General features: G+C 41.5%; 3 protein-coding genes and 1 long non-coding RNA gene across 6 annotated transcripts in view; 3 read left to right on the top strand and 1 right to left on the bottom strand.

Moving 5' to 3' along the window:
* LOC149090652 (uncharacterized) overlaps window positions 1–22,164 on the bottom strand; it is a 110,549-nt gene that overhangs the window by 28,961 nt on the left and 59,424 nt on the right. The window lies entirely within an intron of this gene.
* LOC108657138 (uncharacterized) lies at window positions 492–19,791 on the top strand. 3 transcript variants are annotated; one of them, XM_089263238.1, is made up of 4 exons: window positions 492–607; window positions 10,427–11,146; window positions 17,565–17,985; window positions 18,317–19,791. In XM_089263238.1, the coding sequence occupies exons 3-4, from the start codon at window positions 17,593–17,595 to the stop codon at window positions 19,775–19,777; spliced, it is 1,854 nt and encodes a 617-aa protein (XP_089119364.1). In that variant the 5' UTR covers window positions 492–607; window positions 10,427–11,146; window positions 17,565–17,592; the 3' UTR covers window positions 19,778–19,791. The 3 variants fall into 3 exon arrangements, with proteins under 3 accessions (XP_089119364.1, XP_089119362.1, XP_089119365.1); XM_089263236.1 differs by lacking the exon at window positions 492–607 and adding an exon at window positions 7,456–7,602; XM_089263239.1 differs by lacking the exons at window positions 492–607; window positions 10,427–11,146 and adding an exon at window positions 15,941–16,213.
* futsch (microtubule-associated protein futsch) overlaps window positions 7,345–22,164 on the top strand; it is a 115,200-nt gene continuing 100,380 nt past the window's right edge. The window contains exon 1 of the mRNA XM_089263234.1: window positions 7,345–7,561. The gene's annotated coding sequence lies outside the window, so the exon portion shown is untranslated. The remainder of the gene's footprint in view (window positions 7,562–22,164) is intronic.
* Window positions 19,791–21,684, top strand: LOC149090653 (uncharacterized). Its single transcript, XM_089263244.1, has 2 exons — window positions 19,791–19,854; window positions 19,888–21,684. The coding sequence occupies exon 2, from the start codon at window positions 19,967–19,969 to the stop codon at window positions 20,474–20,476; it is 510 nt and encodes a 169-aa protein (XP_089119370.1). The 5' UTR covers window positions 19,791–19,854; window positions 19,888–19,966; the 3' UTR covers window positions 20,477–21,684.

The raw sequence follows: 22,164 nt of genomic DNA, 5'->3' as shown, positions 1-22,164 counted from the left end.
AATGCAACCAAATTAAATATTTGTATTAAAAATAAACAATATTTTTACAAGAACACAATTGAAGAGTCGTTTTCCATATGAATGTTAAATGGGTAGCGCAGCCGTCAGCTGAGCTCAAAGTGATAAACAAAGCGGCCGAACGAACAGGCAGCCAAGCACACGCTGCGACGCACAAATTAGCAGCACAGTGGCAACTCTATGCGAATGATATGCACGTGTAATCGATATCGATAATGAGATGCAACGATTAAAAGTAACATTCGCGGTCCTTTCAAATAAAATCAGCCAGTTAAAGTTATTGTATGCATTAAATGCGTCAAAATCAAGCCAGAAACTTCTCTGTGTCCACTCTTGTGCTCGTGCGTGTGTGTGAGTGTGCTTGTACGCGTATGTATGGGTGCGCTTGGTTAGCAAGGAATCGAAATCGTGTGCAAGCCATGCAAAGCTGAAACGAAATCAACAGCAGCAGCGCAGCAGCAGCAGCAACAACAGCAACAGCAACAGCAGCAGCGTCTGCGACGCAGCAACAAGAATTCTGGCCATTTGCCGACTACAGTTAAACGCGTTCGCTTCATTCTGCTGCGCGCTTGCCGTCCTTTGTGCGCACGTACGTACGAATATATATACATATATATTTCACTGTTTTTTTTTGGTTATTTTGTTTTGCGCATATGTACATATGTATATTTGTTTGGCTAACGGCGAGCAGCGTGTGACGACATACCTTCCTGCTGTTGTTTTTGTTATTTGTTAATAATAAGGAAAAAAAAAAACGAATTACAAGATTGTGGGTGCCTGTTTGTTTGTGTGTGTTAGTATTTTGTTGCAGAGTGTAAACAAAACGCGGCGCTGCGCGTGTTTGCTGCTGGCATTGTGCGTGTGAGGTTAAAAACAAAGTCTAGCTCAAAATCTGTGCAATATGTTTGGCGTGTGTGTAAAAAATATCGACAGCTGTAAATGGACAAGCGCTCACGCACACACTCAAAGGAATTGTTGATGCCTTTTATATTGAATGTTGCATTAAGCGTGAGTTATGCTAGTCTCAAGACTTTGCCAAATCCAATTGGAGTTGTATTAGACATATGAACATACATACATACTTATGTATATGTGTTCACGTTTCTCTGTAAGTTGTCGCGCCGTGCTGTCTGTCTGTTTGTCTTCGCGCGCACGTGTGTGTGTGAGTGTATGTGAGCGAGTGTGAGTGTATTTTCCACCCCAGCAGCGTTTCGAAACGCGGCCACAGCTCGGCTCCCGGCTCGCAGTTTTGTGCGCAGCTTCCCTTGAGCCGCAATCCCAGTTCTTATTGTTCCTTGCTTAGCTCTGCTGCGTCTATAAATTCATCTTGTTCGTGTTGCCTTTTCAACCCCCCTGACAGCGTCTTGAAACGTGTTTCAAAATGGGTGGCTCACAGCTGTATGGTTTTTTTTTTGTGGGCTTTGCTATGGCTTGCTGTTGTTGCTCTTGTTGTTGTTGTGGCGCATTATCCTTGGTTGCGTTGTGTGCGCGTTTTCGCCGTTAGTTATGACATCAACACACGCTTTAGCATTGGGCCACACTCAAACACACACACACACACACACATGCAGAGGCAGCGCTGCCTCGTGCAAAGTTACGTTGCGAGCTTTGTCCTTTGGCCAAAGCTTGCGCTGCCCTCGGCTTCGGCTTTGCTTGATTCGTGCTTACAGCCGCCGAGCCGAATAGCAGTGCCGTTACTTTCTGTTGTGTACTTTTTCACTGTTGCTGCGTTTGCTGCCTGCGAGCGCGCCATTATAATTGTTGCTGTTGTTTTTTTTTTGATTTCGTTTTCGGCTTGTCGCTTTTGTTGTGGCTGCAATCATCTTGCAGTCGAGAATTAATTGTTATCGATTTATTTATTTATTATCGTTGTTATTATTTAGCTCTAAGCTAACGGCTTAATATATATAATACATATATAGTGCATAATTGCATACATATATACATATGCATGAGTGTGTATATGTATGCATATTTCTTGTTCTTATTCTAATTTTATTTCATTTCAACTTTGGCTTTTGTGGCACCATTCAAGCAGCGATCCCCCCCCCTTTGCACTCATATTTACTCACTCACACTCCTTCTGTTCGACCTGTCTCTCTCTCCTACTCGCTCTTCCTATGCTCTTTCTAGCCCTCCATCTCACCTTGTCTTGATCATTTGCCCAATGTGCAGCGCTCATATTTGAAGGGAAAACTTTTATGTTTCAGACGCTTTGGCCTAAAAATATCGTCGAACAATTTTGAGTTGGACTCGCAGCTGCTTTTTTTTTTTTTGTTTTTTTTTTTTTTTTTTTTTTTGTTTTTCGTTTTCAGGTCGAAATATGAAACTTCTTAAATAGTTCAAAAAAAGATTTGTTTTTATGTTTATTGGGTACACATTTTTGTTGCGTTTCTTTCGAAAAGCTTTGCGCCTAATGCTGTGCTTTAAGCTTCCAACAGTTGGTTGGAATTTCACATGATCAATGAAAATGTAATGTAATTTATTACTAGGTTTGAATATATGATTTGTAGTTGCTCTTTTTTTTTCATATGTCTAAGATAGGTATTTTATAGCTAATTATATTCGGGCGTGAGCTTTTATAGCCATGCCTATCTTTCAAGTCTCTTTGAACTGAAAAGTTTTTTTATTATCTGTTTGTCTAATTGATCTCGGGATCTATAAGGCCAATAACATTCAAATTTGGTGTATAGATAGTTGGTAAGTCAGGAGCTGTATAAATTCAATTTGATACTTAGGCCTTTGGTATTTATGTAGCCTTAAGAAGCTAGAGAACTAAAGAACTAGCAGAGCTAGACCGCTAACTCGGGAGCTTTAAGAGCTATGGACCTCCAATTTAGTACTCAGTTATCTAACAATTCAGAAAAAGTAGAAAATCCTCAAAGCCGGCTAATGATTGCTTAGCATCCCTCTCATTGTAGTACCGGAAATCTATTTAATCTCTCAATTAGTGATCAATCTATATTTGTTTCCATTCTTTAGGCATGTCTTTAATGCTGTTTTCCTTTCTCTTTCTTCGATCGATGCTACGCTACAGATTTCCCAATCGCATCTTTTAGTTTTTTTTTATATATATATAGATTTATAACGAATCCAACATGAAATTTTACACTGAAGCTATGTCTAATCCAACCAAACTGCTTGGTGCTATAATTAAAACGCTCGTCATCTTTAAGTTTAGAACAGAAATTTGTGTATTTTCCAAATGATACAACATCATCTGTATTTGTATAGTTCTCTCTTCCTCTCCCGCTCCCTCTCTCTCTCTTTCTCACTCTCTCTCTATCGGTTTCTCTGTTTCGGTCCCCTCTATCTATATACATATCTATCGCTCTTGGCCCTATATCTCATTTTATGGGCAGCCCCATGCCGTGTAGTCAAAGCTTCTTCTTGCTTTATTTTTGGCTTGGCCATATTTATAGCGCTCATTTCAGTGCATTCGTTTGCTGGCTCTCGCACGCTCACACTCTTATTGCACACACACACATTCGCTCTCTCTCCCTTTCTCTGTCTTGTTGGGCTCGGCTCTAATGGCTGTCCTAGGTGCATAGCACGGAGCTAAGTTCAATTACCTTTAAATGGTTTATACAAACAGACGCAAGATGGGCAACTGATATCAAACGGCGCATGCACCCAACACACACACACACGCACACATATACATACATACGCAGGCGCACAGATTAGGCAGACGTGCGCCTGATCCCAGTTCTCAGTAGCCCGTTGTCAGCTCCCAGTTTGCCCGCTTGCCTAAGGCCGAGGTGAGGCAATGCAACAACAACAACAACAACAACAACAACGAGAACAACCAGAAAGAACTCAAGTTGCTGCCAAAAATAAATTTGAACTGAAATCGCGGCGCAGTCGAGGAAAAACCAACGCAATGAATTCCTCTTGTTTTCCCAACTCGAGAGCCAGGCAAAAGCAAAGCACAAACGAACCGAGCCGATATATACAAACATACACATACATACGCAGCTATACTTCTATCTATACATAGATATGTACGCATACCTAGCAAGAGGCCGCCCCGCCCCCCGGATGAGGCGCGCTTCAAGTGCAGACGCTCTTGCCACTTGGTGCATGGGGTTAGAATCGGGATTGTTGTTCTTGGTGTTTTTTTTGTTTAATTTAATTTATTTTTTTTTTATTTTTCGGACAGGGTGAAGCCATCCCCAAGTCTAAGGGGCTGGCTCTTCATGACGCAACGTCTACGGACGTGACGACCTCATTAGTTTCGAGTTTCCCCCCCCCGAAAAAAAGTATATATAAGCAAACACCAAAGACAATAACAAAAACAATGTGAAACGCAAATGAGAGCAGGAAAATTGTTGAAAACAGAAAAAAGAAAATCAACAACGGCAAAAGCATCCAAATGTTGCGGCCGGTGTGCTTAAGGGAGCGGAAAGCTTAAACTCTAGCTATAAAGTATATACAAATATATATAGGAAAATACACAAATATATACATATATATATATATATATATATATTCACTATATATATATATATGTATATATATGTACAAATACACATCAAGCGATCTTTCTCGTTTGGCCCCGATCTCATCTCACATCTTGCGGCGGGTCTCACGCCTCACGTCTGGCCGCCGCCCTGTCTCATCCGTGTCTATTTATAAAGTCGAAATAATTCAGAGAGTATCCAAGTTGGACCGTGCATAAAGTACAGTTGTGTGCGCACGCTCTAAGTGATGCAAGTGAAACAAGTTGAACCACCGATCGAGATATACCATAGATTGTGTCTTGATATATTTATGTGGGTCTATCAATATAGCTTTGCCCCGGCAAATCCTGATCAATGATCAATGGAAGAGTTTCTAGATTGAAATACAAGCAGAGTCTCAAATATATGTATATGCAATGATATATGATATATCTATGATATTATATGTATGTAGATCCTTAAGCTAAACTTTCCCAGCTGTTTCTATGAAATAATCCGCCATTCAGTCAATAGATGGATTATTATATCATATAATGGACTTCATTCTATATGTATGGGTCAGAGTTTCAGCTGTTCTTACATGAATCATTTACAAACAGTTTAGTTAGATTTAAGTTTGGTTGACATAAACCTTCTCGGGATCCATTCAAGGCTAGAATTGGGATGACTGTAAAGTTCTTTTTGGTGTACTCGATGCATATGATCCAATGACAGTCTGATGTCTATTAGCTAGTTAGTTATTCAGCCTCATCAGTGAGTCAGCCCATCTTCTCTTTCAAGTATAAATACCTGGTTGTCAGCCAGTAATTCAATTAGTTAGTCAGTTGATTAGTCAGTTAAGGTTTCATCAATCTGTAAGTCAGCTCGTCTGCTAATAACTACAGTTAGTTGATATGTAACTCGGTTAATTTGCTAGTGAGCCAGCCCTATTTGTCAACTCTGTACAACGTAGTCTTCCACTAAGTCGGGTGGTCGACTAAGAAGTCACTCAGTTCTTCAATCCATTGCTCACTCAGTTAAGCTCTCAATTAGTCTATTAGTCGATCAATCAGTAAGTCTTAATCGTATACTCTGTCAATCCGATCAATCGATAGGCATTCATCTAACTAATCTGTTAACTAACTAATAGTTACTCTATGTCAGTCAGTCAATCAATCAGTCTCTCAATCAAATAGTCCATCAATCTTAAACGTGTCGTCAGCCAATCAAGCACTCAATCAATCGTATACACTGTCCATCCTTCGATTAGCAATCATCCCACTAATCAGTCAGTTAGTCAATTTATGTCAGTCAATCAGTCTGTCAATCAAATAGTCAATCAATCTGTCTTCAAGTGGTCAATCAATCAAACAATCTTTTGCTTTGTCAATCTTTTGATAGGCAGCCCTCAGTCTATCTTGTCAGTCAGTCAATCAATCAGTCTATCAATCAGTCTATCAATCAACAAATCCATCAACCCGTCAGACAGTCAATCATTCAATCAATCGTATCACTGTGTCAATCCTTCGATAGACAGCCATCAGTCATGCAGTCAGTCAGTCAATCAATCTGTCGTCAGGCAGTCAATCAATCAATCAATCGTATACTCTGTCCATCCTTCGATAGGCAGTTATACAAAAAGTCACTCACATAGTCAATCTATGTCAATCAATCAGTCTCTCAATCAAATAGTCGATCAATCTGTCGTCAGACAGTCAATCAATCAATCGTATACTCTGTCCATGCTTCGATAGACAGCGATCAGTCTATGCAGTCAGTCGGTCAATCAATCTGTCGTCAGGCAGTCAATCAATCAGTCTGTAGCCGACTATCTTTGTTAGTCGGTCGCTCAATCACTTCAATCAGCTCGTCAATCATTGCGTATGTGCTATGTATGTCTGTCAGAAGTCCATCAAGCAGTTCTATTGTTTATTATAGAGCTGTCTATCAATCAATTGATCAGTCCGTCAATCATATGCTTAACAATACATCAAAGGCAAAGTGAGCAACTTGATGCTGTAAAGTTTTTCTCATTTTCCTCCAATTTTAGAATGGGATCAGTTAAAGCTAATGCCTCATATATGTATCTATATAATATAGATTTTGTTCTCGATCAGCTTGACTGCAAATTTTCAGTTAATTTTGTGTAATGGCAATGGAATGCGCACACAATGTGAAACTTGGCCAAAATGTTTAGGTTAATTTTTCCTTCTATTGTGCATAAATACGAAACGTTTTTCCGACTCATAGTTGTTTTTTTTTTTCGTGGGCCATGAAGCTGCGCTCTCTCTCTTTGCTCTGCCTCTCTCTCTCGTTCTCACTCTCGGTCTCTCACTGTCGCTGCTATACTTATGTACACCTACACCTACACACACACACACACACACAGTCGCTCGCACACTTTGAACTTTTATTTGGAAAATCGCCAACCCCACACGGCGCTTTTGTTGGACGATCAGCTAAAGACCCCAATAAAACGGCCGGACGGTGGGCGAGGGGGGTGGTGAGTCGCATGGAGGTGGTGGCACCCAAAACAGGGGCCATGGGTTGGGCTGAGGGGGGTTTGGGTTGGGTTGGGTTGGGTTGGGGATGCGGTTTAAGGTGGATCTGTTTCGATGCATCAATGAAACAGAGAGAAAGAGAGAGAGAGAGAGTGAGAGTGTGTGTGTGTGTGTGTGTGTGTGTGTGTGTGTGAAGGGGGCAGGGCGGCTGCAAACTGGCAAAGTGAAGCAGCCGCAATCACAGCCACAGCCATAGCCATAGCCACAGCCATAGCTATAGCCACAGGCACAGGCACAGCCGGCGCTGCGGAGCAGAGCATGCGCTGCCGGCTGCTGCTGTTGCTCAGCTCGCACAACAGCGCCAGCACAACAGGCTGCGATGGCTGCTCGGCCGCTCGTGGCGCTCGGGCCGCGGCCAATTCGAGTTGGTTGCCTGAATTCAGTTTTCAGTATTCGATTGGACTGCGACTGTGACTATTTCATCGCGCCGAGAACCGAAATCCCGACAAACGGATCCAAATTTAAAAACAAAACGCACCAAGCGTGAGCGAGACAGAGCAAAGGCGAGCGAGCGAGCGAGAGAGAGAGAGAGAGAGAGTGGCAGAGTGAGAGCGGGAGCATAAGAACAAGGGAGAGAAACGGTAAAACGCTTTCGTTCGCGCTTTGCGCTTTTCCTGCTTTACATGTATTGGTGTGTGCATGTCTGTGTGTGCCTCTGTGTGTGTGTGTGTTCTTTAACTTTTTGTTGCTGTTGCTGAAAATCACTTGCACTGCATACTATATACATACCACAAAATATAATTTGTTCACTTCTAGCTAAGCGTATGACCGACCGCCTCTCGCTGGGTGGGCGTGTCTGGCGAGAGATCGTCGGTCTTAAATGGCTTGCGATGTCTCTTGGCAGACTCACAATATTCTTTTGACCAACACTCGGCCAGGGCAACGAACACATTCACATCCTCATCAACATCACTTCGACTTCTGCCCCATCTCAGATCTGAAGTCTAGAGCTGGATCTCATATGATCTCATAGTGCTCATGATAGATAGCCTGCACGAAATTTCAAGTCGCAAAGAGCACGTTCAAGCAATAGCTTCCAGTCGTATGCCCGATAAAATAGTCATTCGTAATCCGAAATCATTTTCTCGAAAGTCTCATTTGAGCTTTTTCAAACGGAGCCCCAAAAGTATTTCTACTGAAGAACACTTAAGACTCTTTGAGCATGGGTCTGTAGACTCTATACTAAAGGCCAAATATTTGTTCTACATCTCCGCAGAATTGATGTAAATCAATGGCATTTTACTGTAGGAAATTTTATTTAATGTGCATTATTTCATATTGAATTATATACGTATATTAGGCTTAGTGATGAAATGAAAATTATGCTAATATATTTGGCTTATCCTCAGGTTTATTTTACATTGTAAGTGGAAGACTTAAGCTAAGAGTATTTCGATCATCTGAACATTTCTATTAGGCTTAATATGCGATTCAATTGGGAGGTACATTGTGTAGCTTTCCTTATCGCTTGAAAATTCATTGAGTCGGTTTTGTTACTCTTAAAACGTTCATTGAGTAGCTTTTCTTATTCATAGAATAGCTTTGACTGTTCCTCAAAAGTTAATTGAGTAGCTTTGCCTTTTCCTATAGATATCATCAAGTAGCTAATCCTCTTCCTTGAAAGTTCATCAAGTAGCTTTTCCTTTTCCCTGAAATTTTATCAAGTTGCTTTGCCTGTTCCTCGAAAGTTCATTGAGTAACTTTTCTTCTCCCTTGAAAGCTCATTGAGTAGCTTGCCTGTTCATAGAAATATTATCAAGTAGCTTTGCCTTTTCCTTGAAAGTTCATTGAGTAGCTTTGTCTTCACCTAGAAATATTATCAAGTAGCTATCTATTCCTTTTCCTTAAAAGTTAATTAAGTGACTTTCTCTTTTCCTTGAAATTTTATCAAGTTGCTTTGCCTGTTCCTCGAAAGTTCATTGAGTAACTTTTCTTATCCCCTGAAAGCTCATTGAGTAGCTTATTTTTTCCCATAAATATTTTCAAATAGCTTTGCCTTTTCCTTGAAAGTTCATCAAGTCTCTTTTTCCTTTCCTTAAAACTTCAATGAGTAACTTTCCCTTTTTGCAAGCACAATCAAAGTAATCCATGTAAAACCTAAATTAAAGTTCGAACTTCGTAGTAAACTCTACTTGGAGAGTGTACTTTTCGAGACTCTAATATTCTTCAGCTTTATTTGCAGTCAGTCCATGCTCTTGGCAGAGCTTTTTAGAGCAATAGAGAGGTGCAGGGGCAAAGAACTTGTTGAAACCTCTTTATGACTTGAGCAGCTCATCATACCCGTTTGTGTGGGTATCTAATAGTCAGGCATTGCTTGTATTAAGTTAGAGTTGCTTCAGTTTGATAGCTATATAAGTAGCTCTATATGAATGTACATAAATATTTAGAATATCTCAATATATATTTCATATATCTATACCATATACCTTATATAATATACCATATACCATATGTAATATAGAAATTTGAGGTATATGAGTTCCAGTATTTCCTATAGTTCAGCCTGTATCCTGCTAGGCGAAAGCTCTGTCTAAGCTTGGCTTGAGCTTCAGTGAAAAAAGGAAGGAGAGCGAGAGAGAGAGAGAGAGAGAGATAGAGAGAGAGAGAGCGGCAGGCTTAAGCTTAAGCAAGCCTTTTTGTGGAGCTCATATCAAGTGAAACGAGCAGGTTCAACACCTGCTCCCCTTTCACATGACTCACAGAGCGTTGGTGTGTGTGTGTGTGTGTGTGTGTATTTGGGGTGCTTCAAATTGAATTGCAGCGCATTGTTGTTGCTGTTGGAGCACTACACGGCATATTATAATGCGACAGTAACCATGGAGCCGCAAGCTCACCTTTAAGGCGATAAGATAAAGCTGCCGCTAACAGAGATTAGATATTAGCCGCCTATTGGTTTCCAGCCAAAGAGCCAAAGCATGAGTTGGCTGCCGCGTCGCGTCACCACACGGCGCTGCTCTCTGCTCGGCGCTGCGCGGCGCGGCGCGGCTCGCCGAAGCCCCAGTCAGTCACATTATCTCCAAGACTGGCAAGCAGTGAAATAGAGCTAACCTGGCGGGGTTTGAGACACGTTTGAGTGCGATTCAATATTACCAGACTCTAATTGTGAATATAACTAATTGGTATTTAATATAAATATAAATATATATATATTTTTATTTATATTTTTTTTTTATTTTTTCAATTTATGTTACTTTTAAATTTTTTAATATATTTATAATTTGTCTTGCATTCAAGAAGTTGCGACGTCACGCTTTTCATTTTTCATATTTTCATTTCTCTTGCTCTATGTGTGTGCGTGTGTGTGTGTGTGTGTGTGTGTGTGTGTGTGTGTGTATCTGCTGCGATGTTTACGTATGGACGTGATTTCATGCTAACAAATTCGATTCTATGTATTTTTAATTTTAGTCCAAGGTTTGAAACAACAACTGCCGCCAACTATAAACGTAATCAAAGCAACAAAGAAGCGCACGACGCAAAAACAAAGTCTTCAACGGAGAGCGCGAGACACACAGAGAAAGGCACCGAGAGACACAGAGAGAGAGAGAGAGAGGGAGAGTGAGAGGGAGAGGGAGAGCGTCATTAACAAAGCAAGAGAGTCGGATCGAGCTATATATTGACGTGCATACCATAGGGGAGAGACACAGACAGGAGAGCTGGCAGCTGTAGCTTGGCCAATACAAAAAAAAAAAAAAAAAATTACGCATACGCAGTGTGAAGCGCAATCGGCGCCAAGAAGAGCAAAACAAAAACAAAACACAAACAAGCGTACACAAATAACAGCAACAACAACAACAACAATCATACAAGAGAAAAGATTAATAATAAAATAAACTGATCAGCACTGACTCAGCCCAATTGTGTGCTACGCCACGCCACGCCCCACACCACCCCCATCATTGGCCTCCTCAATGCGGTTCGGCCATCGAAATTGTTAAAGATCACAGATAGTTGCGGCAGTAATTGAAACGTTAGTCAATTGGCTGCCTCAAGAGCAACAGCTACTTCTTAACCCAACAACAACAACAACAACAGCTAACGGGAGCGTAACGCTGCCTCAGAGCCACCGTGCAGGCGACATTGCATTGGTGGTGCAACTATTCAAACTGTAGCCGGCTAAAAACTCAGGTGAGTGGCTCAATACGTAGTACCTATTTGGTCCTTTTTTTCCTATAGCTTAAAACGAAATGCATATAATTTTCAAGAAATTTGTATCAAACGTACAGATTTGTAGAGATTGCAAGGTTTTTTTGTAGACTTTTGTGGAGAGTTTTCAGACTTCAAATACTTTTTGCAGACATCCTTGTAGACATATTTGTAATTGTTGTACTAATAACTTATCTAAGGTTTTTTGTAGACTTTTTGGAGAGTTTTATGTAGACTTGTTTGCACTGTGTTGTTGTAGACTCTTTTACGAAGCTTTTAGGTTTAGTTTCTACTAGTTATTTTATAGACTTTATTTATAGATCTCCTGAGACAGTTGTATTCAAACATTTTGTAAGGTTTGGTTTCCTGGAGGTTTTTGTAGTCTTTTGTAGAGCTCAAAAGCCTAAAAACCAGACCGAGCTGTCAGAGTGAACCTATTTACAGAGACAATGAGTGAACCTACTCCTGAGACAGTTGTATTCAAACATTTTGTAGAGTTTGGTTTCCTGCAGGTTTTTGTAGTCTTTTATAGAGCTCAAATAGCCTAAAAACCAGGTCGAGCTGTCAGAGTGAACCTATTTACTGCTTACTGGAATGTAGACCTGCCTTGGAGACCTAAAAACCAGGCCGAGCTGTCAGAGTGAACCTATTTAATGCTTACTGCAATGTAGACCTGTCTTGGAGACCTATTTGTAGCCTGACAACAACAAGTGTAGACTATTCGTTGTAGAGTTCGTGTAGCTTACAAATTTTGTAGAGTTGTTAGTTGACTTATAAGCAAGCTTACGGTAAACAAAGGTTTACCTTGGGTACTATTTTGTTAGATATAGACTATTTGAACTCAGCCTAACGAGTTACTTAAGTCATGTATGAAGTCAAATTTATAGAGCTTGGAGAGTTAAGAAAGTGTTTTTGTTTTTGCTCTATAGAGTACGCGATAATAGCCAAGGAGGCAGAGTTCCATGAGCGAGAAAGAGAGAGAGAGAGAGGGGGAGAAGATTGGATCAGTTGAAATATTTGGTTGGCAATATTACGTATATTTCATTAAAAAAGTCTTCATTATCGCTGCTCGCTGGCTCGATACTTGAGCAGCTCAACGTACGCACATGCACGCACACACACACACACACACACACACACGTATGTGTGTATATAGGGGAGCAAAACTCGTGACCAAGGCCCTGTCAGTTGCTAGTTTCGGCCAGTCTTATCAAAGAGCCAACAAACGGTTAGAACTTAAAACTTGCTCAACACACAGGCCGAGAACATGAAATGAATATTCTGAGTAGTCTGGCAGTGGGCAGATGTGGGGGGTTAGAGATGGGCTTTCGAGTCGTGACACGACTAGCACGCAAGGCCTAGATATAGAAAAAGCTCCATATGATATATAACAGTTTTTGCCCAGATACAGTTGGAGGCCTAAAGCCAAATAAGTTTTCGTCTGCAAATATTGCGTATACGTAATGTTGGCCAAATAATAACTAAGCCACATTATGCTGGGTTAGTTAACAACTATAATTAATATATAGATCATTTAGATATGTTGAATATATGACATATATGCATACTATATCACTGTACTATAGTATATATCTATATATAGTATATATGTATTTATATATATTTATTATATAGTATCCATATATGTATGTATATATGCATTCGGAAACAGTACCGTGCTCATATATGATATCACGCGGCCATTACCAATACCAGAGCTCTACAAATAGAATCAAGCGAGTGTTTGGGCAACAGTCAGAGCAACAGTAAAAGCAACAGCAGCAGCAAAACTGGAAAAAAAAAACAAAATGCCCCAAAACCCGCCCCAGCACTTGGGCTCGCTTTTATCAGCGGCTTATCAGTAAATAATTCCACCTGTTGTGCAGTTGAGGCGTTCAATGGGCTGGCGAAGGGGTAACGGGCGAGGGGGGCGTGGCGTTTTGGGTGCCGAAAGGGGGAGGACGGATGGACGGTGGACGGAGTTGCGGAGAAGAGGGGGTAGCTGTAGAGCAGTGATTAACTGTATGTGTGTGAGAGAGTGCATGTGTGTGTGTGTGTGTGTGCATGTGTGTGTGTGTGCATGTGTGTGTGTAAAGTGAAGATAAATTCAGTCAGGTGTCGCTTTGAGGCTTGTTTGTGCCTTTAGTATGAGCGAAGCGAAGCAGCGCTTACTCTATATGTATGTCTATAAATCCATGTGCACACATACATACATATATAGATGTGCACACTCACACACACACACAGAGATGCATTTTGTATCTTTTGTGAGCCGCTGCTTGCAGCTTTTTACATAAGTACGTCGACTTGAGTCGACTCGTGTAGTGCTTGAAGTAAGAAGTATTTTTTTTTTTTTTCTGCTGCTGTTTGCATTGCTCAGCAGAAAGCCATTGCCTGGCCCATTGTCAATGGATTTCATAGATAACGAACACCAACACACAGGAAGAGAGAGAGAGAGAGAGAGAAAGATAGAATCGTTGACTGCGATTCAGTTGGGTTTCATTTTAATCTTATCTTAAGACTTGAGTCGACATCGTTGCCATACCAACGCTGACGCTTTGTAATGCACGCGAGCACACACACACACATACACACACACTTGCTTCAATACGTTTCACGATAACTTTCATTAGTTCTCCCTCCAATCGTGATAGGGGTAGGCATTCAAAAATATATATATATATATACATATATCAATGATTTGAGCTGCTTTACGTAAGCTTTCAATGCTGGACTTGGAGAAAGTGCGTTGCTTCAATGTCCTGTTGAATGAAATCGAACTAAAGCTTGGGATTCGAACTCATAAACATAAATGTGATCCGAGGATTGCTCAAATGTCAGCTGAACAGAACCTAAACCTGATCGTAGGCTTGCACAAATGTGAGCTAAGCTAAGCTAATGCCTTTCAGAAAGTTACTCTATGAATGACAAAATATTACAGTCGATATACAGTTCGTATATTTACATATACATATATACATTTACATATGCATATTATATATAAAATAATATATTATGTATGCTACATATATTTATATACATGAATAAAGTTTGAGATCTTTTCTCCATGTATAACCAAGTATATGTATATTAAAGCTTGTATATGCTACATACTAAATATAGTCCATAGCATACAATATATACCTTATGCACATATCTATTTTTCTCTTTCTTCTCTATGCTCCAATAGTGAAGGATCACTTGATATTGGAACTGTTTTCATAAATGCGTCCTTCTATAATATCAAAATTCCCATCTCAAGACTAATCAAAATCGAGATTTGTGCAACATAAGCTTCCCTTATTATTAAAGTGAAGATCATGTAGCATAACGCTTAGAGCTGAACTGCCACTCCATGCACTACCATAATCAGGGGCTATGTAAGGCTTACGTTTACGCCTGGGGCTCCCATGTACTCTGCAAATATTCTCGCGAAATATGTGGCAAATAAGCATATATGTACATACTTACGTACATATGTTTATGCATATGTATGTGCCTATGTGCATACCCTCTATGCATTAAATGTGTAAATCAGGTCATACATACATCTAATATACATTACATATGTATACTATTATACATATTGTGTTCTATCTAAATGATAAACATACTAAGCCATATATATGTACATATATACATATATGTACATATGTACATATGTATGTATGCATTTATGTACATGCATTCAAACATCTTGAGTACAGGGTATTTTGTATTTTAGCTAATGCCCATTTGTTTCATCTCTGTTTACATCCGCGCTTCTGTTGTTGCTATTTGGGCGATTTTTTGCTGCAGCGAGAGCGACCCACGTCAGTCTTCAGTTTCACTCTTCGTTTCGAGCTTCGTTCGGTCTTCGGTTTGTCGGCGTCGCAGTCGCCGTCAACCCTTACTTTGTTGCTGCTGCGCTTAAACAGAAAAAAAAAAAAATCGCTTCGCCACTGCTCTAGGCGTTCGCTCAGTCGTGGGGCGCGTGTGTGGGCGGATGTCATAACACCAACTTGACGTTGGAGTTGCACTCGCTTACAATTCTAGACGTGTGTGTGTATGTGTGTGTGCATGCATTTATTTATAAACTGAGCTCATTGTTTGCCCCACACGCGGCTTTGACTCGCTCTCAGCAACTGTTTATGGCTGTGTGTGTGTGTGCCTGAGTGTCTCAGTCTGAGTCTCCTGTGCGCTGGCAAGCGCGGCCTCTTTAACTGTTATATTACGCCGCGCTCTCTCTTCTCTCTCTCCTGCTGTAGTTCTCTCACTCACACACAGCCTACAGTTGTGTGCTCTCCCACTCACTCATGCGCGCGTCGCCGTCGTCGTCGATGGCGCTGCGGGGTTGTTGTTGTAAACTCGGTTTCAAGCTTTAATTACGTCTCATACACACACATACATACAAAGCTGCGAGGGCAAACAGACGGACTCATTCAGCCTCAGCCGCAGCTGTGTGAGCATGTGTGTGTGTGTGTGTGTGTATTTTCATATGTACGTTTTATGCGGGGCCGTCAGGGGGCGCTGCGACGCAGTTGTTGAATTGTTGTTGTTCGTTTGGCCTGGCGCGGTATTCCTATTTTTGTTTGCCCGTCGGTTGACGTCGCCCTTGTTGCTGTTGCTGTTGTTGTTGTTGCTTCAGTTCTTCTTCTTCTTCTTCTTTAGCTGGTTGTTGTTGTTGTTGTTGCCCAACGGTACTTCTGAGCGCCAGCTATTATTTGCTCGAATTCAGTCAAGCTTTGTGCTTCGTTGGTGCTACTCGCGAAGTTGTCGCGTTGTCGTTGTCGTCGTCGCCATCGTCGTCGCCGCCGTCAGCGTCATCGTCCCGTTGTTGCACCCAAAAACAAAAACAAAAAAAAAGAAACAAAAAAATAACAGAAGCAGAAAGCAGAATTATTGAAACCATCATCCCAGTTGAGCCAATCCACCCAATCGTTTTTTTTCGGTTTTGTTGTGCTCGTTGTGCCTACTCCTCGTTCGGCTCGTTCTTTGACTGTGTGTGTGGGTGTCTCTGTGTCTGTGTGTGTGCCTGTGTTTTTGCCGGCTTTGGCGCGGCCTTAAAACGTGAGTATATTGAATATGCGCTCTCTCTCTCTCTCTCTCATACTCAATGATTGTGTATGTGCATGTGTGTGAGTTGGCGCCCTAATCTCCAATTTGAGATTAGATATAAAGTTGCCTTACATTATTGTTTTAGTCTGGGCCTGCATTCTGCCTTACATACACACGCACACATACACACATATTATAGATACAATTGTAATTCGTGCAGCTAAGCTTTCAAAGCTCAGCTTGCGCAGCTTAAAGCTTTCAAGTTGAGCTTGAAGTCTTCGTGAATTTTAACCCCTGTACGTATAACAACATTACAAATCGATATAAAAAACAACAAAAACAAAAACAAAAGCTTCTGCGCTTATCAATAATAAAAGCGAAATATAGAAACGCAATGAAATAAAGTCAATTATAGGGACAACTTACTCAGTCCCTAAACAAATCATTCAGAAGCGGAAAAAAACACAGTCACTGAGGATTTCGTGGAACTCTTTGCCAAACGGGTTCAGGGTGCATTGTGGGGGTTTATCACAGACGTAGCTCGGATCTAGCTGCCTGGCCTAGTCGTTAGCTGCGTCGCCAGCTTATCACACACACGCAGTCTGGGCCAGGCCATATGTGTACACACATACAAATGTATATATTTATATACATATATCATATCGTGTTATCAATAATCGTATTGTACATATGCTCAGAGTTGGATGTGTGCAAAAGAGTTGAGCGTTTACTTTTCACTTTTTTTCGCTCTCTCTCTCTTTCTCTCACACTCTTCAATTGTTTTTCCCCCTATGTTTCTTTTCGTTTATCAATTAAAGAATGGCGCATCTAATAGTTAGGTGAATTGATTGGATTGCGTGACGCGCAACGGGCTAGAGCTGCTCCCAGTACGGATAGAAGACTCCGGTCTAGTGTGAGGAAGTGTCTTAGTACGGGTATTAGGAAAGCATATCTCATAAATTAATTAATTAAACAAGTAATTGAATTCTTAGCACAGATAGCGAGCATTAAACTAGATAAACCTTAGATTGCTCATTTTAGGATAAAGTGGTAAATATATATTTCTGCATATGGGGAGTTCTGAAGATAGATGATCCTTAATGAGATCGAGTGTCTCTCACTCTATTCCTTTATTTTTTTTTTTGCTGTTCCGTAGTATCTATTAATTCTTTTAGCCTTTCCTACACTCCCTCCCTCCCTCTCTATCTCTCTCTCTCTCTCTCTCTCTCGTCTTTTCATTCTCATCGCATTCTAATAATGTCCTTATCTAAGTTTTTTCTTCATATATCAACTAAGCCTCCTTTCGTAATGTCCATTAGATATATTATTAATTGAATTCAATTTTCTCCACTTTCGCCCTCAGCTTCAAGACGTCTAGCAAACGGTTGAAAATGGAAAAGACTCCCCGGTATACGCAGCGGGAGCGTAACATGGTGCTAGGCTATGCGGCCCAGTACAAGGATGTTATTGAGAATAAACGCACAGACGCCGAGTCCAATCGAAAGAAGGACGAGGTCTGGCTGCAGATAGCCAAGGAGTTCAACTCGAAGGTCTATCATCAGCGCAGCGCCAAGCAGCTGCGACAGCTCTACAAGAACATGAAGCTGCTGCTCAAGAAGGATCTGTGCGGCGAGGACAAGGGCAATCGCTCGTTCATGGATCTGCTCAACACGCTCTCACAGCAGGACTCGGTCGCCCAGTATATATCCGAGCAGACGGACGGTGCTGGCAGCCAAACGACCGGAAATGGACGTCACTTGACCGATGACTATGAGGACTCTAAGGTATATAATAATATATACATATACCTATAATGGGGTATTTTATTAACGAACACTATTTAATGAAATCTGAACTTATTGGCTTTAATTTTACCTACTAAGCCACAAAACGGTTATTTTTGCATGTTCCAATGCAGTTTACCAACACTGTTGAGTACTAAACAGCGATCAATCCACTAGAGTAAATGAAGCTTGTTTGCATTTTCCAACACCGTTTTTTTTTTTTTTTTTAATGGAAATAATGAAAACTCAGCTTATCTGATAATGTGTGTATATATATTTACGTTTTCCAACACTTCAATTTTGTCGTTTTCTTCTTCTTCCCCGCCAATAGATGCCCATGTACGAGGGCATGGATACGGACGTCATTCTGATCAAATCGGAGAGACTAAGCGACAATGAACAGACCGAGAATGGAATGGACTGCATGGATGATGATGACGACGATGATTGCCCCAGCACCAAGGTGCCGGAGGTGTGTCTCGAGGAGGACGACGACGAGCTGTTCGCCCCGGATCTGCGTCAGCTAAATCAGGGCTGCTTTCCCCGCATCAATGGCAATCACCTGGCCAATGGCAGCAGCAGCAACAACAACAACAACAATAACAATAGCAGCGATCCATTGCCACGCGCGTCCAGCTCACCTGTGTGCTCCACGAAGACCTCCGTCTCATCCACCGGCAGCTATATGTCGCCCGGTCTGCCCAAGGCGGAGATCACGCTCTCCACTGTGGGCAATATACGTGTGGGCGCCTTTGCTAGCATCAGCAAGGCGCTGCACAATGGCTCCAGCAACAGTAACAGCAGCAGTAACAACAACAACAACAACAACAGCAGCATTAGCTGCAACAACAACAACAACGATAATAGCACTAGCAACAACAACAACAACAATAGCAGCAGCAATGGCTTGGAATTGACAGCGGAACAGATTCAACAGCATCTGCTGCTGAACGGCTTGGGCCTGTCCGCCGTACAGCATCCGCCGGCGCATTCATTGCAGGCCGCCATCAATGCCAGCACCAGCGGCGTCGGCAGCGGCCCCAGTACACGTCACACAACACAAAACTTGCAGCTGCCACGCCTGGCGCGCGGTCATACGGCGGGCAATGTGGTGCGCGGCGGGCCGGAGGCAACAACAGTTGCTGCCGCCGCCGCCGCCGCGGCTGCTGCTGCAGCGGCTGCCTCGGTGGGTGTTGTTGGCGGCAGCAACGGCAGCAGCAATGTTGCCGGCGGTGTGCAGCTGCTGCTGAATGGCCATCAGGGCAGCAGGGACAAGGTGCATGCGCAGCAGCCGGGCAGCGGTCTGAGCGTTGCTGCTGGCAGCTTCAATGGCTACAATGGACTGGGCGTGACCAGCATCAATGCGATCAATTGTGCTGCCGCGAACAGCGGCAACAGCAGCAGCAACAACAACAATATGAACACCAGTGTCGCCAGCAGCAGCAGCAACAGCAGTCACAATCACAACAACAACAACAGCATCAGCAGCAACAACAACAACAACATGAACAACAACCTGAACAACAGCAGCGGCGGCAGCTCGCGTGGCCAGCACAACGAGTACATGATGTCGCTGGCCGTGGAGGAGCGCAAGCGCAAAATTGAGCTGCTGAATGCACAGATCGAGTACTGGCAGACGCTGACCAAGAAACTGGACTCGCAGTCCGGCCACTATCCGAATCCGGCGTGCCTCTGCCACTTTCCGGGCAGCGGTGCGATTGGGGCCGGTGCGGCCGCGGGCAGCGCAGCCGCCGCAGCGAGTGGACTGCAAACGCAGTCGAGCAGCAGCTAGTCCGAAGCGGACGGCGGCGGCGGCAGTGATGATGATGATGATGATGATGATGATGGCGACGACGACGACAATGACAACTACAATGATGATGTTGGCAATGCCGCTGCCACTGCCTCTGCCTCTGCCGCCGCTGCCGCCGCCGCCGCTGCTGCTGTGGATGTTGGTGACGATTCGCATGACATTGGGCTGATGCACAGCGATCTGGATGATGAATCGGCTGATGTGGCCGCAACACTCAACAATCGCAGCAGAAGCAGATGCAGTCACAGCAACGGCAGCGACGTCATCTCCATTGTGGACATTGAAGATGAGGAGGACGATGACGGTAATGATGATGCTAATGATGCGGATGATGATGATGATGATGATGTGGTGGAATTGCGTGTGGAATTGCAGCAGGAGAAGGTCGACATTACAGACCTAACGCTGCACGATGTGGAGGAGTATGACTCACAGGATGCCTTGGTCAAGGACGTCGGCATTGTGGGCGGCGTGTCGCCTGCATCGTCGCCGCTGCCTCAGCCTCAGCCTCAGCCGTCGTCGTCGTCGTTGTCGTTGTCGTCGTCGCAGCCGCCAGCGAAGCGGTTCAAACGTCACATTGCAGTGCTGCCGCCAGCAGCTGCCTCAGCGTTGCTGCTGCAACTGGCACAACAGCAACAACAACAACAGCAACAGCAGCAACAGTCGCCGCCCGCGTGAGAGCTATTAGCTAGTCTAGTTACTTGTTCTTAATTTGTCTAGTTTAGGTCGTCCCTCGCCCCGATTCGTCTCTAATTCATTTGCCATTTTTATGCTAACAGCCAAAATTACCAACTAATATACAGTTTATCCTTATAATAATTGTCATTATCATTACAGTCATTATCGCTATTATTATGCTTACATTGTACAACTATTTATTTATGCCTAGTTTTGTGTGCCAAAACAAGAGAAAATGGAATCGTGCGAACGACTGAGTGCATGACCGTTAACTACTTTTTTTTTTAAATATTATTATTATTATTATTATTATTCATAGTTTCATCTACTAGTTATCCGTAAACCAAATTTTATTTGCCATTTAACGCAATGCTTGCCAAATTTTAATTTTAAGCATTAATTTATTGCTTAAACCAAGCCGACCCCGCCTACTATTATTTATTATTTATATGATTTGTTAAACAATCAACTTTTTTTTCGTCATCTTGTAACATATATAAAAGCTTAATATATATATATATATATATATATATATATATACATACATTTATATATATATTTATGAAAAGCAAATCTATTTAGCTGAGATCTAATATTTAAGTTATTTTTTGTAGCTGCAAACCAAAAGAAAATGCAACGAAAGGCCCAAAAAAGGAAAAGAGAAAAAGAAAATAACAATTTCAAAAGAAATCAATTTTCATTGTCACTGTAAATTTTACCTTAAAAATTACATAACAATTTTTGTCATGTAAAAAAAGAGAAAAGAAAAACATACAAACAAATTATGAAAACTGTACAAATGTGGTTCCTAATCTAGTCCTTAAAAAAAAGAAAGAAAAAAATCAAAACAAAAAAAAACAAAAAATACAAAAATTAAGAAACCGTTTGAAAAAGAAAAAAAATTTAATTGTTATGCATGTAGCGCAACTTGTGGAAATTTTTTTGTTTTTTTTTATAATGTATTTTTTTTGTAATATTTAAATGCAAAGCCCCCAAACCCAAAAACCATCCAAAGAACTGTAGCTAATTTTAATGTACTTAACAAAGCCGAGGCACCGAAAACAAATCTCTAAAAAGAGAGAGAGAAAAAACTAAATTATATTTAGTTAGTTTTTGGATAGCAACTTGCTAGTCGCCGCTGCATAACTGTATTCTTTAGTCTAGCATACACAAACAAAATATTAAAAATAATAAAAAAAAAAAAACAATTACATATTGTATGAAATATGTGTAAAAATATTGCCTAAATGTAACCACAATTTACAAAAAAAAAACACACACACACACAAAAACATTTATACAATTTTTGTAAAGAAAACAAATGAATAAAAAAAAAACCAGTGAATTTATTTGGTGGCCTAGTTAAATGTTAAAGTTTCTTAAATAAACGGATAAGTTGTAAAACAATGCTTGGGCGGCCTTTTCAAATTTAAATTTGGGCGGGTAAATTCTGGCGAAGGGTGGCAGCTCGATGTATGGCATTGCCAGACCACGGCAAGCGCTCAAAGTGAACATAGAGATGAGCAAATGTATTGAGACAATAAACATGATATGTACATGTAAAAGCTATGGCACTATAATTAATTATTTAGATACTCAATAATTTTATTTAGTTTATAACTAAATAAGAGTATTAATTGCATTTCAAAAATCAGTTGATGGCTCTCTGTTTGAATATTTAAGCACAG

The sequence above is a fragment of the Drosophila navojoa genome, chromosome X (genome assembly GCF_054131105.1).
Source record: "Drosophila navojoa isolate 15081-1374.11 chromosome X, UAZ_NAV_1.0, whole genome shotgun sequence".
NCBI classification, from domain to species: Eukaryota; Metazoa; Arthropoda; class Insecta; order Diptera; family Drosophilidae; genus Drosophila; species Drosophila navojoa.
This window is presented reverse-complemented; position numbering and strand designations above follow the sequence as displayed.